This window comes from Sander lucioperca, chromosome 10, assembly GCF_008315115.2.
Source record: "Sander lucioperca isolate FBNREF2018 chromosome 10, SLUC_FBN_1.2, whole genome shotgun sequence".
In the NCBI taxonomy this organism is placed as follows: domain Eukaryota; kingdom Metazoa; phylum Chordata; class Actinopteri; order Perciformes; family Percidae; genus Sander; species Sander lucioperca.
The window spans coordinates 38,865,607-38,892,167 of record NC_050182.1 but is presented as its reverse complement, the minus strand read 5'-3'; the positions used below and the strand labels follow the sequence as shown (position 1 = coordinate 38,892,167).

General features: G+C 42.5%; 2 protein-coding genes across 4 annotated transcripts; one reads left to right on the top strand and one right to left on the bottom strand.

The window, feature by feature from the left end:
* Positions 1-166: 166 nt before the first annotated feature.
* Positions 167-19,926, bottom strand: cnot10 (CCR4-NOT transcription complex, subunit 10). 3 transcript variants are annotated; one of them, XM_031322817.2, is made up of 19 exons: positions 19,500-19,926; positions 17,527-17,618; positions 15,898-16,059; positions 15,600-15,750; positions 14,362-14,501; positions 13,327-13,413; positions 13,165-13,248; positions 10,950-11,067; positions 10,572-10,721; positions 9,446-9,648; positions 8,933-9,054; positions 7,988-8,167; positions 5,782-5,862; positions 5,576-5,689; positions 5,328-5,458; positions 5,209-5,241; positions 4,931-5,055; positions 1,886-1,961; positions 167-795 (listed from the first exon to the last, which is right to left on the bottom strand). In XM_031322817.2, the coding sequence occupies exons 1-19, from the start codon at positions 19,513-19,515 to the stop codon at positions 623-625; spliced, it is 2,238 nt and encodes a 745-aa protein (XP_031178677.1). In that variant the 5' UTR covers positions 19,516-19,926; the 3' UTR covers positions 167-622. The 3 variants fall into 3 exon arrangements, with proteins under 3 accessions (XP_031178677.1, XP_031178675.1, XP_031178676.1); XM_031322815.2 differs by having other exon boundaries at positions 4,931-5,058; positions 19,500-19,924; XM_031322816.2 differs by having other exon boundaries at positions 4,931-5,058; positions 14,362-14,498; positions 19,500-19,923.
* A 2,849-nt stretch (positions 19,927-22,775) lies between these two features.
* On the top strand, positions 22,776-26,539 carry calhm6 (calcium homeostasis modulator family member 6). Its single transcript, XM_031322856.2, has 2 exons — positions 22,776-23,497; positions 25,018-26,539. The coding sequence occupies exons 1-2, from the start codon at positions 22,952-22,954 to the stop codon at positions 25,444-25,446; spliced, it is 975 nt and encodes a 324-aa protein (XP_031178716.1). The 5' UTR covers positions 22,776-22,951; the 3' UTR covers positions 25,447-26,539.
* Positions 26,540-26,561: the final 22 nt, after the last annotated feature.

Sequence of the window (26,561 nt, the reverse complement as noted above, 5' to 3'; positions counted from 1 at the left end):
GCTGGAGTCCAGAGTTCTCAGTTATTTGTCACACACATCTTGTGATCTAGATTTGGTACCATATCTTGGAAACCGGTGACGGGGCCTGTTCGGGCCCCCTCAGCTCCAGTCAACCCCTTTTTTTCACTAATCTTCTGACTTTTCCTAACTGATGGCATTTGTTTGAAAGTTCTGGATTTCATTAATTGATCTCTCATCTCCATTTTTTTTTTTTTATTGTAAAGCACTTAAACCTTTATTTGAAAAGTGCCATTACATAAATAAGTTATTCTCATAAAATGCTTAGTACTAACTTCATGTACATTTAGATCAAGTATTCTTTCTTTCAATCATTGTCAAAAATGTGCTTATTACATTCACTGTGATTCTATGTCCACTGTAGTATTCAAGAGCCACACATGTCATATAGTAAATAAAATTTATTTAATTGTTCAGACAACACAGATTCCTCAGCTGGTCTCAGTCCACAGATACTGCTGCAGTCTTCTCTCCTCATCAGTCAGCAGCCAAACCTGCATTTCATTGCCTCCTGATGCTGAGGCTTTATAAATATCAAGGCTCCTTGGGGTGTGTGGTGTGTGTTGAGTTGGGGGAGGGGGGGGTCAGAGGTTGCTGTTGAGGCTCATTTGCGTTGAACTTGTGTGAAGGATGAGGGCAGCTGGATGGGCTGCTGGACAGACTGGAAGGGCTGGACAGACTGGACGGGTTTCTTGCGTGAGTCTGGGGAAACCCTCTGGACCACCGCGGGCAGCAGCTGGTTCCGTTTAATGATCTGCAGGGCCAGCTGGGTGTTTCCTGAGGACGCACGACACACATCCAGGCCATTATCTCCTGGTTTTAACCCCTCATTCACATACTGAACAAAGGAAATAAAACTGTAACTGTAACCGTAATAAACCCAGTGCCCTCCCACAATTGTACAGGCCGCCAGAAACCCCGCCAGGCCAGAAATATCTTTAGCATTACAGGAACAGCATTTATTTACTCATTTATTAAAAGGTGCTTTAAGCGATGTTGGGTGACGTCACTTCTTGTTGACGTTCAAAGTATTTGGGTATAGGCTAGCTCGCCCCTCCCTCCCTCCCTCCTCATCCCGTCACCTCCCCCTCCCTTCTGCGCACTCACAAAGTATAACTATTGCAATGCAATGCAAGGGTAGTTTTATTTCTAACATTATTCTATCAACAGACATTTACATCGATAGTCGTTATAATGTATTTGCCTCAGGTGTACTATGCAGCGGGTAAGACAGCAGGCTAGCAGTTACTGTTGACTTGTGCTAGCCTAGCACCAGCAAAATCCGCAACTGGAAGGACTGGATGAAAAGTGTTAAACGGTCTCCACTGATAAATAACACACTGGCTAACTTGGAAATGAGGTCCTGTGTTCAAAATTCTGAACCACCCCTTTAACTGCATGTCAGGCAGTACAATGTGCGAGTCGACCCACAGGAGGGCCAGAAAGGGACAAAGCAGCATTCCAAGTAGCAAAGTAATTAATGACTTACAGAAACATTGCAATAGTCCACCTTCTCCAATCTCCACACACACACAAACGCACATCGGCTCACACACTAGACGCAGACGCGTTACACTTTACGTGAAAATAAATAAATAAATAAAAACTGTTTTGCTCCCAGAACGCCTGCATGCCGTCTGAAATCACACACTGGGGCGGCTTTATGCCGCCTTTGATTGGTTCTATGTGAATAAAAAAACGGCGGCATAATGGCAGAACATTGTGGAATCTGTGTGTGGATTGTTGATCAGGGAGTCGGAGGATCATTTTCCTCCAATGTCGTAATGTATAGTTGCTACAATATAGACAGCATGTTCGCAAGCGCGCGTGTGCGCGTGTGTGTGTGTGTGTGTGTTGGAGGACTGACCGTTCTGTAGCTCCAAGTAGACTCCCAGCAGGATGGCTTCAGGTGGAATCTCCTTGGTGTTCACCATAGATGCAGCCTGATGAAGACAACACACATCACAGCTGGTTGAACGCTGAATTATGACTTCACTGTAAAAGGTTTTCAACAAAAATTATTATTTAGTCAAATAATTAATTACTTTCCCTGAGATCAAGAATGAACTTTAATGCTTAAGAGAAGCTTTGTTTTCAATGGATGAGAAAGCGGTTTTCACACAGACAGTTATATAATATATAATACCATTAAAAACAAATATAACCACACTTTAGTTCAGTCCTTGAACATATCCCAGGGCCACAGAATAAGCACATTTAAACACTCAATCTAAAAATATGTCTATCATGTCTGCATGTTCTTATCTTAAGAACCATAATCTCACTGCTGACCATGGTGATAAGCAGCCAAACCACAAAAACTAGTACTAGTGTTACCTCATGGACCACATGTGATTTAGAAACCATGTCTGTATTGGAAGATTCTGCAGCTTACAACTTCCGTAACCTAGATCATAACATAGTTGCCATGTGGAGGGAAATCAATGTTGGCATTGGATCTTAATACGAGTGTTTCAGGGTTTTGCGGTGTTTAGGGCTGGGCGATACAGAGAAAATCAAACATCACGATATTTTTGACCAGATACCTCGATATCGATACAGCAACGATATTGTAGTGTTGACTATTGGTGCTTTCACAAAATATTTACACAATGAGATTTTAGATACAGTTACAACAGTCTGGTAAGTTCAGATAAGTACATCACTTTACTGTAATGCAGCCTTTAAAACCAGGAAAAGACAACACTTACCATATTACGATATCCAAAATCTAAGACGATATCTAGTCTTATATCACGATATCGATATAACATCGATATATTGCCCAGCTCTAGCGGTGTTGTCAGGTAAAACTACTCCCGTGTGAATATGGCTTAACTTGCCTTTGTTTCAGACCACCAGCACATACCTGAACCCTTCACCTCACGCAGAGATTGAGTCCCACCCTTTAAAAGCACTTCTCCTGTTTATGGAGTAGATATGGTGTCACCCCTGTCTATTACTGGGCACAGCCCTACCCTCTCATACCAACCTTACTGAAATGTTCCGTCTGTTATGTGTTGTGACCCTGATGAAGGCCACAAGGCTCTCACAATAAACCTCTTCAGTAAACGCGATGCTGCTGAGGCTCTGCGGCACAGAAGGGCTTATCCCAACCTCAACACACACACACATATATATATATATATATATATATATATATATGAAATTATCATCGTAGGTGCATGTCCACTGTGAGAGACATAATCTAAAAAAAAAAATCCAGAAATCACAATATATGATTTTTTTACTATTTATTTGTATGATACAGCTGCAAATAAGTATTTGAACACCTGTCTATCAGCTAGAATTCTGACCCTCAAAGACCTGTTAGTCTGCCTTTAAAATGTCCACCTCCACTCCATTTATTATCCTAAATTAGATGCCCCTGTTTGAGGTCGTTAGCTGCATAAAGACACCTGTCCACCCCATACAATCAGTAAGAATCCAACTACTAACATGGCCAAGACCAAAGAGCTGTCCAAAGACACTAGAGACAAAATTGTACACCTCCACAAGGCTGGAAAGGGCTAAGGGGAAATTGCCAAGCAGCTTGGTGAAAAAAGGTCCACTGTTGGAGCAATCATTAGAAAATGGAAGAAGCTAAACATGACTGTCAATCTCCCTCGGACTGGGGCTCCATGCAAGATCTCACCTCGTGGGGTCTCAATGATCCTAAGAAAGGTGAGAAATCAGCCCAGAACTACACGGGAGGAGCTGGTCAATGACCTGAAAAGAGCTGGGACCACCGTTTCCAAGGTTACTGTTGGTAATACACTAAGACGTCATGGTTTGAAATCATGCATGGCACGGAAGGTTCCCCTGCTTAAACCAGCACATGTCAAGGCCCGTCTTAAGTTTGCCAATGACCATTTGGATGATCCAGAGGAGTCATGGGAGAAAGTCATGTGGTCAGATGAGACCAAAATAGAACTTTTTGGTCATAATTCCAGTAACTGTGTTTGGAGGAAGAAGAATGATGAGTACCATCCCAAGAACACCATCCCTACTGTGAAGCATGGGGGTGGTAGCATCATGCTTTGGGGGTGTTTTTCTGCACATGGGACAGGGCGACTGCACTGTATTAAGGAGAGGATGACCGGGGCCATGTATTGTGAGATTTTGGGGAACAACCTCCTTCCCTCAGTTAGAGCATTGAAGATGGGTCGAGGCTGGGTCTTCCAACATGACAATGACCCGAAGCACACAGCCAGGATAACCAAGGAGTGGCTCTGTAAGAAGCATATCAAGGTTCTGGCGTGGCCTAGCCAGTCTCCAGACCTAAACCCAATAGAGAATCTTTGGAGGGAGCTCAAACTCCGTGTTTCTCAGCGACAGCCCAGAAACCTGACTGATCTAGAGAAGATCTGTGTGGAGGAGTGGGCCAAAATCCCTCCTGCAGTGTGTGCAAACCTGGTGAAAAACTACAGGAAACGTTTGACCTCTGTAATTGCAAACAAAGGCTACTGTACCAAATATTAACATTGATTTTCTCAGGTGTTCAAATACTTATTTGCAGCTGTATCATACAAATAAATAGTTAAAAAATCATATATTGTGATTTCTGGATTATTTTTTTTTTTTTTTTTAGATTATGTCTCTCACAGTGGACATGCACCTACGATGACAATTTCAGACCCCTCCATGATTTCTAAGTGGGAGAACTAGCAAAATAGCAGGGTGTTCAAATACTTATTTTCCTCACTGTGTGTGTGTGTGTATATATGTATGTGTGTGTGTGTGTGTGTGTGTGTGTGTGTGTGTGTGTGTGTGTGTGTGTATATATATATATATATATATATATATATATATATACACACACATACACACACACACACACACACACACATATATACATACATACATACACGACTTCAGACATGACAAGTCATGTAGCTGTCGTCACGGTTACCTGATGCAGGCACTTGCGAGCCTTGTCGTACTCGCTCCTCAAACAGTAGGCGCTGCCCAGGTTGAAGAGCATCATGGCCCGAGCTGATGTCACACTGCTGGGGTAACACAGGGGAGTCTGCTTCCCTGCTACACACACAACACACACGTTACTCTTACGGTTTTACTTTTTGTTCCGTTTTGACTCGGATGCATTTTGTCATTTTAATGTCCATTATTCCCGTCTAAATATCCTGTAGATGGGAATCAAGCACTAAGGTTTAAAGTAGGTGGACTCACGGGACTCGACAGGCTCGTCTCCTTTGTCAGACCCTGTTGACAAAAACAAACCCCAACATTAAGCCACATTGCCATTATAAATTGTGTGTTTTGTTCAGTAATGTGTAGAAGCCACAGACCTTGGTCCTGCTCGCTGGTCAGCACTCCCATTGACACGTCGCTGACATTCTCTGGGTTGAGGTGAGCGATAGCATCAGAGATCCTGTCCAATGAGATGAGGGCTTCAGCAGCATAGAGGTGACCCAGGAACCTGATCAGCCAGAGCAGAGAAGGACAGCTGAGTGAGTCAAAGCGTGGAAGGACATGCAGCACAAAGACAGAGCAGGCGAGCCAGCAGCTGGCTGGGAGAAACAGAGCCAGCACTTACTTGAGGGATCCTGACACCTTGGTTTGATGCAGCAGTTTCTCAGCGTGGTTTAGAGCCATCAGGTTGTCTCCCAGCGCTAACGCCACATAGGCACTGCAGGCCAGGATGGAGCACCTGCACACCAAACAGTTGACATTACTGACATCTGTGCAGCTCATTCAGTGCTGCTGAATAATGGCAGAGGAGGAGAGAAGTGGGATTAGTACCTGAGATTTTCCACCTCCTGTTTCCTGAGAGGAGACGATGGAGCTGCAGACAGGAACTTATCAGCCTCCGGACCTTTCCCACTGCAACACATCATCACAACACATGTCCACTCTGCTGAGCCACCATCAAACCTCCAGCACAGTGCAATAAGTCATCGGAATTGTTGACAGATGATCAGACGCCACACACAGGAAATATCACAACATCATTATGTTGAGCCCTAGGCTGGGTAAACCCAGCCCGATCTGCCGGCGATTTGATTTCGCCCTGCAGCTCAGGCTGGAAACCTGTACGTTTATCTATCCTGCTTCCGTTCCATTTTTACGGGGACCAATCACAAACTGGCTTATCCACCTGGCGCGCTATTGGCGGGTTTAACACGATGACGATAGAGAAGCGACCAAGCAGCTTCTTGTTTACATTCAACATGGCGGGCACCGAACCGCAGCAACCCGTTGATGCCGCTGTAGCTGCTACGTCACCCGGATCGTCGGTCTGATTGGTTGAAGGACTATCCAATTGTGTACAGAGTAATTTGAACTATGCCCCTTGATCACGCCTCTTGTGCAGAGAAAATACAGAGCAGACTCCCCAGACTAATGTTCAATCTGAAAAGATTGAGCTTGGTCTGGTGATAGCCAGACTACTTGAGCCCATTAATTGAGCCTAATTGTTTAATTTTTGCCCAGCAATAAAACCACGTATGCTATAGGGCTGCAACTAGAGCTGGGCAATATATCGATATCGTGATATGAGACTAGATACCGTCTTCGATTTTGGATATCGTAATATGGCATAAGTGTTGTCTTTTCCTGGTTTTAAAGGCTGCATTACAGTAAAGTGATGTCATTTTCTGAACTTACCAGACTGTTGCAACTGTTCTATTATTTACTTTTACCCACTTAGTCATTATATCTACATTACTGATGATTATTTATCTAAAATCTCATTGTGTAAATATTTTGTGAAAGCACCAATAGTCAACACTACAATATCATTGCTGTATCGATATCGAGGTATTTGGTCAGAAATATCGTGATATTTGATTTTCTCCATATCGCCCAGCCCTAGCTGCAACTACCGATTCTTTTCTTAGGTGATATATCTATGGATTATTTTCTTCTTCTTTCTTTGCACATTTACACTTTGGATTTATAATAAGACAAGCATGATCTGATAGCTCTCCTACAGTTTAATGCTACCAGAACACATCACATACTACATGACGTTTTAAAAACAATCCCATAGACTCCCATTGTTTTTATATTTTCTGCCTTAGTTTGAGTTCTTTAATGCTCTAAAGGGTGAAAAGGTTATCACACAGTACAACAGTGCTGACTGCTGCACACTGGTCAACTGTACACAAACTCATGTCTAGACCTACTCTATCTGTAAAGTGTCCTGAGATAACTCCTGTTGTGATTTGACACTATAAATACAACTGAATTGAATTAAAACTGTGTCTTGTGGGAAGGTGGAGGCTGGAGGGTTAGGGTGGAGGCTGGAGACTGGAGGCTGTATGGTGGAGGCTGGAGGGTTAGGGTGGAGGCTGGAGACTGGAGGCTGTATGGTGGAGGCTGGAGGGTTAGGGTGGAGGCTGGAGACTGGAGGCTGTATGGTGGAGGCTGGAGGGTTAGGGTGGAGGCTGGAGACTGTATGGTGGAGGCTGGAGGGTTAGGGTGGAGGCTGGAGGGTTAGGGTGGAGGCTGGAGACTGGAGGCTGGAGGGTTAGGGTGGAGGCTGGAGACTGGAGGCTGTATGGTGGAGGCTGGAGACTGGAGGCTGTATGGTGGAGGCTGGAGGGTTAGGGTGGAGGCTGGAGACTGGAGGCCGTATGGTGGAGGCTGGAGGGTGAGGCCAAGTTAACCAGGTGCACGATTTCATGGAGAACAGCAGTATAAACAGCTGTCTGAAAAGCCTCTCGATCCCAACAGAAACTTGAAATCAGAGGGCTTTGAAAAGACACTTAGGGCTTTATAAGATGCAAAGGCTCTTGTTTGTCGCTTTTCTAAAGACTAAAGACAGAATGATTTCTGTTGAGAGTCTCAGAGTCTCACACAGATCAGATCACTTCAGAAGAGAAGAACAGGAATCAATCTGTTCAGCTGTTGTTAATAGCAGAATGCGTGTGACGCCCAGATCGAGTGCTGACTACTTTGTGAGTCAATACTCAAAGGCTTGAGTGTGTGTGTATGTGTGTCTGACCTGCAGGCATCACTGTTCTCGCTGCCACTCTCGGTGCTTCCTGACTGGCTGGAGCTCTTGGAGCCGTTCTCTGTCTTGGTGTCCTGCTGCTGGTGTTCAGGCAGGAGGAGCAGAGCGTTCCTCAGGCAGATGGCTGCAAACTCCATGCTGGCTACTGGGATAGCTGCTGACTGGCCCTCACTGTACAAACAAACAAACAAACAAACAAACACACACACACACACACACGTCAAAAAGAGCATCAGGTCGATATGAGCAAGAGGACTACTAATTAGATATCAGTCAGTCAGTGGTATAGTAGATATAATCTAGTTTGACTGGAGAAATGAACTATGTACAAGACACAAAAAAGGTATATTTGATAAAATAGTGCAGACATAAAAAACACGTCACTCAGTGGAAACATCAAATAGCTTCAGTGGAAAGTTGAAAACCAAGATTAACAGCCCCTTTTTACAGTTGTTAGTGTCAGCACTGCTGCCCTCTGTTGGACTGCTGGACTGTAGGGGTGGGGAAATCACAGGTACCTCGTCAATATATGGCTAGACAATCCTATAATGAGCCATCATGAGATCGGTCTAACTATGAAAACAAATGCCTGTGAAAACTTTAAGTGCAGGTCTTCTCTCTTTGTTCACTGCAAGTCCAACTGTTAGAAAACAGCACAATTCAGCAGTTTTTCAGTCTGTAAATTAAAATTACACAGCTATAGGAAATTCTAAAAAAAAATACTATAAAAAAACGTCTTTATAAAAAAAAAGCACATAAAAATGCAAATTTTAGAGCTGAGGAGCAGGGAAATCTGCCTTATTTTATTAATTAAAATATTGATATTTGGCCAGCGTATTGATACTCGTAGCGTCCTACTGGACAGGACATGTAAACGTCTAAATCTGTAGTTTCACTTGAGGCGATCAGGGCTGGAGGAGGGACAGTGACACTGACCTGTAGATAGTGTTCTGTGTAGACTGGGATGCCAGGACGATCTTGCGATGGTAGCCTTGCCCGACAATAGACTGAACTATTCCTTTTTTACAAGGTAAACCTTTGCTCTCCTGCTCCGACCCCTGGAAACACACACAGAGACCATGGAGTAACTGTATGTGGTTTTCTAGTCACCTTTGCACAGCTGTACTGGAAGGTACCATGAATTAAAAGGTCAATACATGTTCTAACTAACATCGCAGTTGCTGCAACTGGTATTAAAAATCACTGAAGAGAAATAGGTTGGTAGTTTCTGAATAAATTACTGAAGCAAAACCATTACTGTTATTACATAATATTCAAGGGACATAACAAATCTTTAACATTCAATTTAAGGAGTACAAGATTGTCTGCTTTAACAACACTGATAAATAAAATGCAGAAAAAAATACAAGTCATCTTTAAAATCAGCTAAAAGGAAAATCCAAAATCAGAGCTAAACTCAAATGAGGCTCTCTATCAGTGAAGTCCTACCCCTTTGTTGGCAGAGATGCAGCACTCTGCCAGTCGCAGCCACAGTCTAGGGTTGGAGTGGTACACCTGCACGGCCTCCATCAGACACTCAAAGGCTGCCAGAGGCCTGCCGATGTGCAGCAGCTGAATACCACAGTTATACAGCAGCTCATAGCGCTTGTTGGCTAGTAGAGCACACATGGGGATACCTGTGAATTTCTTAGCTGGAGAAAAAAACACAACAGAGAGACTTGTTACCATTGGGGACCCACATATAATAGTACATTCTCCCAATTTGCTTAGTTCAAATTGAAGGGTACACTTTCCACAATAGGAGTTGTGAACGAAAAAATTACAACAAAAAAAACTATAGATGGCTAGGCTGATCAAAAACCAGTCCTGTGGGTTTTAAACAAGACCCCTGTAGGCTTTAAGAGTCACTTTCTTATAGTGGCATCTCTCCATGCACATAGTTTGGATGGTTTGTGTCCAGGTTTTGAGATTTCTGCCCACCGTCTGATACAAAAAGTTAATGCTGCTCACAACATTAGATGACTTAGAACAAAAATAAACATATTTTCCCAGAAACAGTGTCCCCGTTATTTTGGATAATCCACAGAGCTCACCGTCCACAGTTTTCATGGGGACTATTTATTTGGAAGACAGTCGTTTCAGAGAAAATGCTGACGGTGAGTGCTGCTACACGTCACGTTCCTCCGAGACAGATAAACCAAAACTCTCAGCATGGAGAGATACCACTAGAGAGAAGTGTGATCATGTGAAAATGTGTTTTTGTTGCTGTATGAAGTAGCTTGTTCCTTTGTGAGAAGATAAGATGAAGTCAGTTATGACAGTGAAACACACTAATCTTATTTCGCCATATTTTGTGTGGGAAACATTGTGGAAAAACAGGGACTTAACGAGATATTGAGCAGAGAGTTATGGGGGTTATGCTGCAGTGGTGGATTGAGAGGTTTCTTTGGATATTTTGATGTGAAGTTGGAATCAACTGTTGACCCAGGATTAACAGATCCTCTGTGAAGGAGCAAGCTACACACATTTTACATGCGGCCCTCCGGCCTACAGGAGGGGAGTGCTTGATAAGATGAGTGTTTGCAGTCAGGAGACAGTGTTAGCTGTGACCCACATTGCCCGCTGCTGCCGTCTCCCAGCTGAGCGCAGGTGTGGTCGTTCTCTTGCAGCGCCTTCTTGAAGTAGAAAATGCCGAGGTTATGTTTCCCCATTGCAAAGTGAATGCAGCCCAGATTGTTCCAGAACATACACCGAACACATTCACCTGAATGAAACAAGGCAGGAGACATGCACAATCCATCAACAAGCGCATACAGAAATCAAACGTGGCCGCTACAGCCAGTTACATCTCCAATGAAGACAACGTGTGGGAGCAACGTAGAGCCAATAATGACAAAGGAACAGTCTGAACCCAAGGTAGCTGTGTGGCTTTTTAACACCAGGTTTATCAGAGAAAGCCATCAATCTTAAAAAAAAGTTCAGTAGTTGTCACCCGTCTTGATGGGTCCAGGATGCTCTGCGATGTTGGAGCTGTTCAATAGCTTCACTGCTTTCCGGTAGTTTCCTCTCAGGTACTCAAAATTACTCTTGAGGAAGAGCGAGGGTGCAGACTGACGGAGGAGACGGGAAACACAGGTTAGAGAGAGACACCCTTCCACTATTATCATGGCCCTAACATCGTGCAGCATTGTAATGGACAAGTGATGTGGAGGTCAGTGTATGCCGAGACAAAGTTTAGTTACACTGGATAAACTTTGGCGCGGCTGACGCAGCCGCTCTCCCCGCTGGAGATAACGGCCTCGCTCTCCACTATGTCCAACATATGCTTTCAGTAGGAAAGCTCATGTAAAAAGCTTTGACGTCACTTTTGGCACACACCAAGCATAACAAAGCTTTACAAAAGTATCACCTCACTTTGCTATCCTTGTGTTCATCCTTTGCGGTTTAGAAAACGTTGATCCTGAGTAAAGCTAGACAGATATACTGGGTGGCTGAGATTGGCCTATCACAGACATATCTGCATCTATTGGTATTGGTGTATATGTTTTCAGGTGTGAAAACCTTTTTTCCAGAACATATACTGCTAGATTAAAAATTGTTATTGGATTAGGAAAGCAGCCTTCTGAGTATCTTGGCATTGTCATATCGGTGCTAAATCAGTACACAATCCACATAGAAATGGTCTATTTTCATTCCAGCTCAAAACTTCACTGTATCGGTGAATCATTCCCCTGTAAAATTGGTATCCATCTCAAGAAGCCCATATTGGTTGGGCCCTATTCCTTTTAGATGTCGGTGACTGTGTTGGCATGTTATTTGCCACTCGGGAGAGAGGGACCATCCAGACACAATAGCCTCTTTCCGACCAAGTAGTTACAGGAACGTAGTTATAGGAACAGTCCACTTCTAACCAGTTATACTAACTACTCTCCCCCAAAACCAGTTTTGCCATTTGCATTCCCACTGGCCAAGCGGCCATAGGAACTGGTAGGAGGGGTAAGGGAGTGACGCAAGCACGGCAACGGTCTTTATAGCATCGTCACTTGACTTTAGCGCCACATACAACAACAAACCAGCGTGGAGGAGGCCATCGGAATGTTCCTGTTGTGCCTTGTGGGGATCCTCATAACGGAGTTCGAATGGCGGCGTTTAAAGACTAGGCTGGAGTACATAACAGAGAAACACAGAAGACGAAGGCTCCAGCGTAATATGATCCTAATTAATATGATGGAAGAAGATAGAGGAGCAGAGAGAAAGCACAGGCAAACAAAACGACGGGTAAGTTTAACTAGCATTAACAATTAGCTGGTTGAATGTGTGATGTTTGTTATGAGTTAGCATACGTAGGCGAATTGCAACAGACAGTGAAGAATATGTTCTGTTTGTGTTTCAGACGTTGCTAGGTCACTAAGGGTTCCTATGCTGAAAAGGGAAAAGACCGTGCCCTGAAGTAGGAGCTGAAAGAGTAACAGGAACTGTGGTCAGAGGAACTTAATAATCCCCAAATTGGTCCAGTCGGAACACAAGAAAAAAAAAAGGGTTCAAGGAATGTTATGTTCTAGGAACTGCAAAAATCCCTCCGGTCGGAAAGAGGCTAATGACATCCTATGCATATCCTATATATTACACCCCTATCCAGTTCCAACTGGACCAATTTGGGGATTTTTAAGTTCCTCTGACCACAGTTCCTGTAACTCTTTCAGCTCCTACTTCAGGACACGGTCTTTTCCCTTTTCAGCATATGAACCTAGGTCAACGAGGGTCGGGTTTCCGGTACAGACAGACCAACAACGGGACAATTTTAACAATTTTCGCCACCTTATTCATCACTAATTTCACTTCTGACAACGTTTTATGCGAGAAATGAACTGTTCAGATTTCGAATATAGGCAGTCTTGCTTAAACTGATGACGAATTGACAATTTGCTTCAAAGTTTTCGGAGTTGAGGAGCTCCATGAAGTGAGGCGACAGCCAGCAGGCGCCTGCCCCGGCCGCTAGCTCGTCGCTCGGCCATGACTGGCTCAGAGACCCCGCTGTAAGCTGGAGGTCTCAGACCGCTCTCGTAAATAAGAGGCTTTTATTTCGCCGTTGACGGTTCGTTTGTTTAAATATCACAACACATGTCCATCATAAGATTAACGGGAACCTGTGGTTAACTGTCTTTTCGGCGGACATTGTCCAGAGTTCATATGAGAAAACAACTCACATTCCCTGCTGTGTTCATCACTGATTTGATCTCCCTTTTACAGGCCTTGGAGGATTTCATCTGGATGTAGGCTCTCACTTTGTACTGTAAAGGAAACAACAGTCAGTCACAGTCAACTGGGTGGAGACTGAAACAGAGAAACGGTGGATGTTAAAATCTTGCCTGGTGCATCTTTGATTTGGCCGCCTCAATCATGGCTGTGAACTCTGCCTTCTGGTTTGCTGCATCTTTGTTGTTTGAACTGTTGCTCTGGAATCAAGCACAGCACTCAGACAGTAAACTGCATGCTTTTACATCTGCTGGATTTGATTTATTTAATTACCAACCTCATAATGACACAACTAAATACAATTCTTCCCATTTGTAGCCATTCCAAATGGCACAGCTCAGACATTTAGTTAGTCTGAAGACAGATCAGTTGTTTCTGTGGTAAGAAGTAGCGTGAGTGAGGTCTGTGGGTTATTATCCAGTGAAACAGGATGTTTCTCGAGGTTTTTTTTTAAACTAAATTCCATTCACGTCCATTATACTGGGGAGGGGCAGAAATCTCAAAATATCTTAATCAAGTAGCTCTGATAAATGGGTTAAACTGAAGATGTGAGATCCACTGATCACTTCGGTTAAGGCCATTTTATAGTGGTGCGTAAAATCGACAGCGTAGCCCTGCAGAACCCTCTGCTTCTACGCCGGACCCTACGCCGTAGCCTGACGACGCACGTCGCTCGGCCGTGGCTTTGTAGCGTTGCATTTCCCCCGACTCATTTCCTGGTTCTCCTTCTCCATAAACAACATGAAATCAAGGAGAGGGTTAACTTTTCCTGCTCCAGATTTCCCACCGTGGTCAGAAAGAACAGGGGAGACACTTTGTTTCTCTCACTATGACTCTAGAGTCGCTACTCGCTCCGAAGCTAAATCACCTTCACTCTCTCACTTCTCCCTCGCTCTATCACCCACTCCGCACAAACACACATGCCGGCTCGAAGCACACACCAGCGCACAAGTATAAATATCAGGCCACTTATTTAGGCTACGGCGAGAGCTCTGCGTGGAGCCTCCGCACAACTGTAAAACGGCCTTTAAGCTTTCTGCTGGACCACAACCATAGATCTCAGCAACAGGGTTCTTAGTAAAACGTTACTATACACCATATGGAAATAAGAACAGGTTGTGTGAAACTAATGTGGTGCGGTGGATTACCTCTCCTTTGCCGTTCTTGCTGCTTCCTTGTACAGAGAGTTTGTCCAGCACAGCGAGCAGATGGAGGGCCTTCTCCGGCTGGAAGGTGAGCAGGTACAGATCCACCAGCAGGAAGCACACCGCCTGAGCAAACTTCTCTTCTAGGACAAATAGCACAATGACTCCATGGCCAACAACACATGGCCACATATAGAATATCAATGCACCACTGTCAGATTAACTGGAATACTGTGGTTAAGACAAGAGTTTTGGTAATACTAGCCTAGGGCTGCACAATTAATTGCAATTTTATTGAAATCGCAATATGGACTAGAGCAATATCCAAATCGCAGAGAGGTGCAATATTTGTTAATGGCAAAACATGTGTCAAACCATTCTGAATGAAGTATTGTGGTGCTGCAGAGACGTCCCGGCCTACAAATCATATACTACAGACTAAAAACAAACTGTAAACATCTTGGTTTGGTATAGATCCTCGCAAAAATCACACTATAATCACTCAATTTTTTTAAATATTATTTTTGGGTGAAAATGAATAATGATACAAAAATGATCATTCCCTCCAATATCGTGAATCATATCGCAATCGTAATATCAGTCAACATAATCGCAATTAGATATTTTCCTCATATCGTGAAGCCCTATACAAGCCTCTTTCTAAATCACGAATTTCCCATAAGCCCTGTTACTTTACACATTTAGACAATTGCATGGCTGACACTCCTGCACAGGAAATGTAGCCGTTGTTTGGGCCAGGACCAAGGCAAGTCTCAAGACTTGAAACCTGTTTATGAGTCATGGGGCCTTTGTCTGGTACATCCATGATAATGATATCTATTATTAATACCAGTTAGGTAGAGCTTCAAAAAGGCAAAACTACACACAGTCATTTTCAACAAGTCAAGTCTCCTCAGCTTGTAAACTTGAAGCATTCAAGTCTCAGACAGATGAGTCAAAGCCTCAGATCTACGACTCTGTTTTTTTATATTCTATGTCATATATTACATTAAAACATTGTTTACCTTCATTTTAATAAACATATTCATTTTCAAATATTTTCTGATAACACTGGGGGTGTGACAAGAAAGGGCTGAAACTGAGCACTAAATATTATTTGTCCTCGATAAATGATTTAAAAAGCCAAATCAAAGCAGCAATGGACCAACTGACTGCTGATCATCTAATTATCACATCACTAATTACACTTTAGTAAACCCATGTAAGGCACCACCACATACCAAATGGTTCCAGAAACTGGTAGAGCCTCTCTCCTATGGCGATTGCTTCAGAGTACTGTCGCATATGATAGTGGACGATGGCTTGATTATAGTACAGCAAGCTATTTTCAACATCATCCAAGCCGTCAATGTCCTCTGCTGATGTGTGAACCTGGAACATAAAGATGGGATGTTTGATGAAATCCCGGAAATCACGAAGAAGCAAAAGGCCCCCCGTTTGTCGACAACATCCACTGAAAACAGATTCCACATGAACGGAAAAGCATGAGCAAAATATGACCCACTTTTCAGCAGTTACCTGGTTCTTCATTGCCATTAGTGTCTGCTTCAGAGTCCCTGTGGTAGTTTGACTGCTTTTGTAAAACTCTACGACAGCTTTATTCAGGGCGATCTTGTAGTCCTCTTTGTTGAGCTCCTGCAGGGCTTCAAGGTGTTTGAGAGACTCGTCGTACTTCCCAGCCTGTGAGGAAACACACAGACACGTTCATTTGCAATGTCTTCCGCCATTAGTTTTGAAACTTATCACTAATTGAAGAAAGCTCCAAACTTGCCGTCCATGCATGCCAGAGCCCTGTTACACTTGCAAATGTATCTACAAATTGTGTTCGATCGGTGACATGATTTACCAATAATTTGCAACCACAAATCATTGTTTCCGTCTAAACATAGCCTCAGAAGAAAGTGGATCACATCACTCCAGTTCTGAAGTCTTTAAGTCCCTCCAGAAAAACGTGATTATGTGATGGCATCATTCAATGCATAATCAGCCAAAGTCCACATATTTATGCGGGGGCCGCATTTTTTCAAATACGCCGCACTTTCGCCGCATAACTTGCCGATTTCCACGCCAAATATGCGGGGCTTGCATGATTTCATAATCCCCGCATTTTCGTTGCAAAAAAGTCACATATATCTTAGTAGAAAGTTGAAAAATGTTGCGTTTACTTCACACAAGAGCAGCCATTTTCCCCTGTTGCCATGGGAACGTTATGAGGTGACGTAATTACATGACGTGAACGTCATCGAAAAGCTGCAAACCCCGCCATGATGAAACCGCAGTTTTTGCAAGTTCCCGTAATTTCATCGCATAAAATTGCATAAATATCCCGCATATTCCATCGCATTTTTTTAAGAAAACGTGCCGCATAATCAAGGATTTTTTCCCGCAACAATCACAAAAAAACTCTATAACTATAAACTTTATAAATCACTAAACGGTTTAGGGCCAAAATACATTTCTGATCTGCTAGTACACTACGAACCACCCAGACCTCTCAGGTCGTCTGGGACAGGTCTGTCAGGTTCTGTCCCCGAGTCAGAACTAAACAGGGGGAAGCACCTGAACGCTTTTTTGAAGTTTTTATGCTCCACATATCTGGAACAAGCTCCCAGAAAACTGCAGGTCCGCCACAACTCTCAGTTCTTCTAAATCAAGGCTGAAGACCTTTCTTTTTGATGTTGCCTTTCTTTAAATTACTGTTCATTTCTTATACTGAAGTTGCATTGTTGAAACTGTATGAAAATCTATATGAGCATATAAAGAGAAATTAAAAAGTAAGACCGGTGGGACCGATCCGTTCTGGGAACGGCAAGAATTGCGGGTGGATTACACGTATAGAGCAACGGCTTATACATTGTCCCATACTAGCACCATAAAATCTCGTATTTTATCTGCTTTTATATTTTTAACTGTTTTTAACTAACTTTTTTCTTATACTGCACTGTAACTTTTATTCTCGTATTTTATCTGTTTTTTAATTTTTTTATCGTTTGTATGTAAAGCACTTTGAATTGCCCTGTTGCTGAAATGTGCTATACAAATAAAGCTGCCTTGCCTTGCCTTGCCTTAGAATAGTGTTTCCAGCCGTTACTGCAGAGAACAGCCAAAATTTGATTTCTGAGTAGGTTATGAAAGAAGGAGATTTACCGTAAATGCTTCATGTGCTCTGGCTGCCATTTCTTTCTCTTGGTCCGTCATTCCAGGGGACGATGAGCTGTCATGCTTTCCCTCGTTTTGTTCTGATCAAAATGACAGAGAGAAAACAGTCAAACTTACACAAAATTGGTTCAATGTACTTGTACTAAATGTATTATTATTTGTACTGCATCTATGAATGTAACCACCTTTAAACATGAACCTAAAAGTTGAAAATAGAAAATGTTTAGTTACAAAAACTCACAAAACACTGTTCTCCAACCAAGACTAAACATGATGGGATGAGCAGGGTTGCCAGCCTGTATTGACTGAAGCTACACTAGTTGCCACTTTATTAAGTACACCTTTCTAATAATGGGTACCCAGAGCAGTCCAATTTCTTTGTGGCATGGATTCAACAAGTTGCTGCTAGCCTCCTTTTCCTTTTCTCATGAAACAGTCATTTCGTATGTATACATTTGTTTACTGTATTTATTGTTTAATTCATATTAATGCTTAATATGTTTGCACCATTCACCAAGGCAAATTCCACATAAGTGTACTTATTGTGGCAATTAACCTTTTTCTGATTCTGAAACATTCCTTAGTGATTCGGCTCCATGTTGACATGACAGCATCACACAGTTACTGCAGATTTGTCGGCTCCACGTTCATGCTGCGCATCTCCCGTTCTAGCACATCCCAAACAAAAGGTGCTCTATTGGACTGAGGTTAGGGTGGGATTTCATTTGTCACATGGTGCTAGAAGCCCTTAGAAGATGGGTAGACTGTAGCCATGAAGGGATGCACTTGGTCAGCAACAATACTTATGTAGGTCTGGCGTTTAAACATTGCCATTGTGTTCCACTGACAGAGTTGGGTGGGGATTTTGCCATACAGTTTATACTGTGGTACCTCTCACCAGAATCAGACCATACCATCTGCATGTGGCACTATAAAAAAAAGATTGGTCAGACCAAGCGGCAGTTTATCTTCTGCCTGCACCCACTGTCACCCCAAGCAGTTTCCTGTTCCTAGCTGACAGGAGTGGGACCTCCTAGTAAGGATGGTTAAAAGATGCTCTGTTGTCACGCCTGGCCTGAACTGCGGCTCACTGGAAGTTTTCTGTTTTTCACACCATTCTCTGTGAACTCTTGAGGCTGTTGTGGTCAAAATCAAGATCAGCACCAAAATCACTGCACATTCAAAGTCACTTAGATCACATTCTGATGTTTGGTCTGAACAATGACTGCATGCACTGACTTGTTTCAGAGCTGCCATTCATAGAGGACTAGTAGTACACTCAGCGGTGCAAGAAGAAAGCCAACAGGATCATCAGAGAGCCAAAGCACCCCAGCCACAGTCGTCCGTTGTGCATCTGACAATAAATAACGTGTGTAGCTAATAAAGTGGTCACTGAGTGAACATGACGAGAGATGGCGGATAATTACAGAACCTCATTTTAAAAAATCGAACATTTTCAACATCACCTTTAAGACCCTCTTTAACTCAGAATGATGTAATCCCTCTGAAACCAGTAGCTATGTTTTGAGTAACGTTAACACCTGATTTAACGCTTGTAACGGTTAGCATAGCCGTTGGAATTGGCTAAATATTCGTACTACTTGGTGAATTATATCTGTGAATGAACCAAAAGACGCTTTCGAAGTTAGCGCTCGGGGTCTTGAGGCTATTTAGGAAGGTTGTGTTTTACGAACACTTGAATGCGACATTTATGAATGAAGTGTTGGCTGAACGTGTCTTCATGTACCTCGGCTAGGCTAACGTTACCTGCTGCTCTGAGGGCTCACTCTGGTGGTTAGGATACAAAGCATACGATAAAGTGACCCTTCACAGTATGTTACCAGTTATTAATTGTAAATAATAAATTAATATAAAACGCGAAGTCTGTTCAATGAGTTACAGCTAGCTCAAACTGACCATAAATAACTAGCTACCTAGCTAGCATTAGCTGGCACACTCACCTGCATGTTCTGCCATTTCTGGGCCTTTTCAAGGACAGTTAGAAACCCTTTATTTGTAGTTAAAATTAGATACGATTAAATTCCGTTGACTGGTGGAGGAAACGTTACAATTGTAAGTGAATACTTAATGTCCAGTGTTGCACACATAAGATGGCTATAACGTTAGCTGAAATCTGTCCGCTCCGCTCTAAACAGATTCTTCTTCTAGTCGTCTGTGTCAGTGTGCAACCAACGCGTTCCAACGCAACGCCGCCCCCTGTTGTCATGGACACGCCAGGAACTAAAAGACAGGGTTTATTCAGTAACTGGAAAAGAGCTTTTTGGATCATGTGAATTATGGAAGTTTGTAGACCTCTTTATTCAAATGTCAAAGCATTTATCATTTGACAACATTTCCAATTTACAAATGCAATTTGAATATCACAACACATTAAACACGGTTCAATAACCTGCCACAGCCAGACTGATGGCAAAAACAAAATAAAACACTTAACAGTTCACTGTGATTAAATGTGCAATAATCCTCTACTGTGAAATACCATATTTGCAATATTTATTCTTATGACAAATGCAATATCCCCCATAGTTATCACAGACTCATTACCCTCAGGACAGTGTTTATAACCTGTATATATTTATTAGTTCTACTCTAACAGTCAGTTTTTTTCTTCTTTTTGGTTATTTTTACAAGCTCCTGGTTTACAGTAGTACTGACACTCCACTTACAGTATTCATAATTTATTATACTTTTTTGCAGTCTTTTGTATAGTATCTAAGCTTATTTTATTTTATTTTCAATTCAATTTTATTTATAGTATCAAATCATAAGAGTTATCTCAAATCACTTTACAGATAGAGTAGGTCTAGACCACACTCTAATTTACAAAGACCCACCAAGAGCAAGCATTTAGTGTGACAGTGGCGAGGAAAAACTCTCTCTTTTTTCCTTTCAGGGAGAAACCTGGGACAGACCCAGGCTCTTTAGGTGGTGTCTGACGGTGCCTGTTGGGGGTGTGATGAACAGTGGCAATAATAGTCACAATAAAGATAATGGAACTATGACTAGAAATAGTAGTTGTAGTAGTTCATGGTGTAACAGGGCACTGCAGGGCATAGCAGGATGTAGCCGCCTCTGTGCTATGATGCATTCTAAATCCTGACTGAAAGTCCTCAAATAAACTATTGCTATGTAGAAACTCTATTGCTATGTAGAAACTCACATAACTGATTAGCGACTACCTTCTCAAGGATTTTGGAGAGAAAGGGGAGATTAGATATAGGTCTATAGTTGGCTAAGACCTCAGGATCGAAGGTGGGTTTTCTTAGAAGAGGTTTTATCACAGCTACATGGGTTACGCGCTTCTTTAAGTAGCCTCGTTGGGATGGGGTCTAAGAGACAGGTAGATGGCTTAGCTGAAGAGACCTTTAACATTAATTGTTGAAGGTCTATAGGATAAAAGCAGTCTAAGTATATGTCAGGTCTTGTCGTTCTTTCTAGCGGTCCTGCGTTTAAAGGTGAAACATTAGAAGGGCATGAGGTGATGAATTTTATCTCTAATTGTTTTAATTTTATCATTAAAGAAGCTCATGAAGTCATCACTGCTCAGAGCTATAGGAATAGATGGCTCAATAGAGCTGTGGCTATCTGTCAGCCTGGCTACAGTGCTGAAAAGAAACCTTGGGTTGTTCTTATTTTCTTCTATTAGTGATGAATAATAGTCTGATCTGGCATTTCTGAGGGTCTTCCTATGTGTTTTCAGACTGTCTTGCCAATCTAAACGAGATTCTTCCAGATTGGTGGAACGCCATTTACTTTCAAGTTTTTGTGAGATTTGTTTTAATTTGCGAGTTTGGGAGTTATACCAAGGTGCTAGTTTCCTTTCCTTCATCATCTTCTTTTTAAGGGGAGCAACAGAGTCTAAAGTAGTCCGTAGCACCGTCTACAAAATTATCAATTTGGGAGGGACTAAAGTTAACATAACGGTCCTCTGTTATATTAAGGCACGGCATTGAGTTAAGTGCTGTTGGAATATCTTCCTTAAATTTATTTATTCTGTTCTATCATTGCAGTGGTAGTTTTAATTCCAATTAGGTTCTTAAGTAGGCTATAGCTCCTCTTTTGTTTACCTTTGATTTAACTGATCTAAGTTGGGGGACAGACACCGTGGTTATGGGACTATAAGTGGGCGACTGCTCCAACAGAAGCATAGAGAAGTGCGTAGCACTGCACCTCGGATTACTGATTTCAACCTTGGGTTGTCATGGTTTATGACCGATAATAGACTCGGTCAAATTTCTTGATATGAGAGCAGCTCCGTTTATATTTTGTAATCTTTTTCTATTTTAGTTTGTGTGCTTTTCTTTGCCCTTAACTCTGTTTTACTTGACTCAAAGAGCCTGCACAAGAATCCCTATGTGCCTGGACTGTTTGGTGTATGCACAAATAAAAATCTTGAATCTTGAATATGCATTTTTCAACTGACAATTTAATATGCAAAGTGACAATGCAATCCTCAATTCATTTTAAATAATAAAAAAAAAAAAACACCTTTGATGGTCAACTCATCAATCAAGCACTGTAAAAGGCAGCAGGTGAGTGCACCTGTCTCCCACAAAAATGGAAGGCAGTGTTGCAGTAAGAGGAAGAGTGAGGATGGAGAGAGCAGATTCAGCTGAGATGAGGCTTAGGGTTGTTGTTGTTTTAACAGTAATTCATGCTTTATTTTATGTCTTCACAAGTGTTTTTGCTGTGCTTATGTTACTAGCCTATATTAGGCCTATATTTACAGAGAAGGGAATTACATTTTATAAATTAGATGAAATGCATAGCACCAGCATTGCCCTGTCTTATCCTGCAGACTAGGTTAGTGACGGTTTATAACTGAACTGTTCTCATAATTTAGAGATCCAGATCTCATAATTAACATAATACATAAATGTATCTACTTTTTTTGTGTAGGAATTCAATGCGCTTCCATACACTAATTTTTATTTAAAATGTGTACAGAAATTAATTATTTTGCCTATAATGTTCATTAATCATAGTGTGGCCTAGTCATACAAAAGCCTATAGGGGAGCCTATAGCCTAACCTAACATCAGTGTGACAACATACAAATCAAAAACTCTACCCAAACATCTCTTTCATCCACAAGATTTCCATTAAAAGGTACTTCATAAACTCTTTTGTGTATAATATAAGTGGTCATCGTGTCTATCCACGAAGTGGAAACACACTGTCTTACACAAAGAGGTCACAGGTGTGTCCTCTATCTATTGAGCGTAACTACAGCCTGCATAAATAAAACTTGGTGAGCAGGTCAGGTTTTGGGTTACAACTGTGGGGGCTGGTTTGGGGTTTCAAGGGGGCAGGCTCGTGACGACAGACAGACACAAAAAGGTGGAAGTGAAAGTGTGAGTGTCAGTCGCTCTGCAACACAGCAGTCAGTGAAGATGGAGAGGTTTAAGACGGTTCTGGACATCGCTACCAAGCAGAACAGCCTCGGGTTCGGGGCGGTCGCCCTGGTGACAGCGGGCGGGGAGCAGATCTTCTCCGTGGCGATGTTCTCTTGTCCCTGCAATGACCTGAACTTCCTCTACGGCATGGTGTTCCTGCTGGTGCCCGCCCTGGCTCTCCTGCTGCTGGGTTACATCCTGAGTAAGAAGACGTGGAAGACGCTGACGGGTTTGTGCAAGCGCCGGGCCGCGCTGTGCCGCTGGAGGAGGATGACTGTCGTCTGCACGGCCCTCTTCCAGGTGAGCAGCACCGCGCTGGTGGCGCCTGCCAGCTGGATCGCTGTAGCTCTGCTCAACGGGAAATACTATGAGTGTGCGATGACCGGGACCAATGTGAGCGCTTACAACAAGTACCTGTGTGGAGAGAAGGACTCTCGGCTCCAGTGTCAGCTGGAGCTGTACAGGCTGCCCTGTGGGACAGGCAGCAGTGTCCCGCAGATGGACAGACAGAATGTTCTGCTCACCCTGAAAGCTCAGTCTCAGGTCAGTGCTGCTTAACCTGTTTAACTAACAAAGTAGTTCAAACCATTGGACAGTTCTCACCTGGATCAAAAGAAACACAGCCTTAGGAAACTGTTCTCCTTGGCTGAAGAGGTGCCAGTGAGCAAATGACAAGAAAGCAAATAATAGCCCACAGTAGGCCTAGCACAAATATAAAATCAAGGAAGTTGCAACAAGTAACCACGCAGCTTTGTTCGCACTGTTGCTACGCTGTAACTCATCGTTTCCTCCCTCTCTCTCCTCGGATTTAAAAACGACTTTGTTGATTCAAAATAGTCCATCAGAGTATACTTTCTAGGACTAGTTGTTAGAATCCCTTGATATTCAGCACAAGCGCTGTTGTTGGAGATGTCCTCCTGGATGGGGTTGGATTGGGGGATGGCCGCCTGGTGCCTCCAATAGACACATCATCAGGTGTGCACCCCCAGCCTCATTGAGTGTTTCGGCCTTTTATCACAATACACCCTCACCCGGGGCTGGCCCAGACCTGGGTGTGTGTCGCACTGGAGGCTCCATGAGGTCAGAGTTTATTATCAAAACTCCGTCCATGCCACGGTCTGTTATAATAATTCTGTTATAGAACAGACCGTAGGTGATTGTTGTTTCAAATATTTTTATTATGAAGCTTAATTTCAAATATCTAGTTACACAATTGTTATTACAGTGCTTCTTTTTTTATAGTATAACAACAGAAAAAAAGGAATGGAAATAAGGATAAATAAAAACAAAAAACAAAAAATTTACAAAACAGAGGTCCTAATCAGACTCAATCAGAATCAAGTATTCAACAAGGCCGTGTAATAACTTGCTGTTGTAGTAGACTATTTCATTTTGGTTAAATGTTGTGTTCTGTTAAGAAAGAGTGGTCCTGTAGGATGCAAGGCACATTTCTGAAAAATATTCTTTAAAAGTGAAATCAAATCCAAATCAATCCTTTCATCATATCATCCATAAAAAAGTCCGTTTGATCCAGCAATAGCATGAGAAAAAAACAGATGGGTTCATTTTTTAATTTTTAATTTAATTTAAGGAAGTTGCTGGCCCCAGATCACATATTTGAAGAAAAAAACTGAAAGTACAGGAATTGATTCAAGGACTAATTCAGAGCCATCTTTTATAATAACCACCCATTTTTTTATTTAAACTTGAAGATCTCTTTATGCTTGCATACAAGCAATTTATGTCAAATGAACATCTTTAATGTTATCAAATCATTGAGTGAGGTGGCCAAAGTCTGTGCGCTTCCTTTTTGTGTGCAAAAGTCATGTTTCATCATATCTGAGAAAAAAAACACCTGCTGTAGTCAGGGACATTGACCACAGGACAGAGACCTGTTGGCATTTAGACCGTTTCTTGTTACTTCTTGTTGTCAGTTGGAGCCATTAGCTGCATAAAACATTGCTCTTGTTTTTTTTATCCTTTCGTTTCACCTATTAATGTGTGACAAATGTCTATGTGGCTTTCTCTATGCCTGATTCTAAATCCATACTGTGTGAAGACAGATTCTGGGTTGGCTGCTCGTCGCCTCTATCATGTTGTCCAGTCTGCTGCTGACCTGTGTGGCTCGGTGCACCTCCCCCATCAGTTACCTGCAGATCCGCTTTTGGAGAGAGTATGTTCATGAAGAGAGCAGCCTGATGGATACATACACCACCAAACACGCCAAACAGCTCGCTGAGAGGAACGTGAAGAGCTTCTTCAACAAGACACCGCCTGTAGAAATCATCACCCCTTCCAACAAGGACTGGGAGAAGATCTCCTCCCTCTACACGTTCAGCACCAAAGACAACTACTACAGCACCTTGCACCGGGCGGTGGGGGACTGGCAGGAGGCCGACAACGGGATGATGAGGTTGGCTTCGGTCAAGTTAAATGAGCCTGCTGACAACACCCCTGCTGTTCTTAGTTTTGTAGATGATGGCTCGGTGTGACGAGATTTTAAACAAAACAAAGCTAAGCTGTCTGTCTCCACACTCCTGTTCATGTTCCACACTATAACATCCATGGATCCACACCGCTGTCTTCTGGCAAGTCACCTCGCAAGATTTCAGAACAAGACTTTTCCGTCTTACGATAATGTTGTCAGACACTTAGAACAATAATCTGAGTCTGTCAGCGGCAAAAACAGAACTTTTAGTGGACGCTGACTAACGCTGAACATTTGTCCTGTAGGGTTACGTTGCAGCTCGGTTCACGGCTGCTGGACCAATTTCAAAGATAGTTGTTCAAATTAGTCAAATACACACAAGTGTGTGGGAAAATAGGGTTGAAAATAAGATGAAAAATACTGAAATTCTCATTTAAATAGAGATATAAAGGATGACACGACTGAAAGCAGAACAGTGTGAAATCAGGATTCACGTCAAGCCTTTATACCCCCAAATGAGTGGGCTGAAACGGGAAATGGACAACTTCCTGTGCACTGCTGGTAGACTGCATACAAACAGCATACATGTACAAATTCAGCATGTGAGCTTCAATGATGAAATGAAAGTATTCATTTGTGACAGCCTGTACAGTCATTGTAAAACTCAAAGTGATGGCTTTAATGATGGTGTGGCTGTAGCAGCAGCATATAATAATAATAATAATAATAATGTACTTCATATGTTCACTGCTTCCTGTATAATGCACTGTGAGTGATTAAGTCTGAGTACTTCACTCTTGTGGTAATGTAACAGAGAAACCACCAAGAGGATGTGCTCACTTCCTCACTCTGCTGCTGATGCTGACTGCCTCTCTCTGTCTCTGCAACAATGGCACTGTATGTTCTCTACCGAAACATTTCAACAGAAGGAATGAATGCTGTCCTTCTGCACCATTTTCTGCACGTTTGTTTTACCCTGTGCACATTTTTTTAATTCCAGAACAAAAATGGCTAATTTCATCCTTGTTGAATGATGATGAGACGTGTTTGTTGTGTTTGGTGAGTGTGTGTGCATGAAGACAAACAAATCCAGTTGTCAAACTTCTCATTGCATATAAATGAATGACTGCTTCATATAAAAGTGATTAGAAACAGAAGCATGACGCTTTCGTTTCCGTT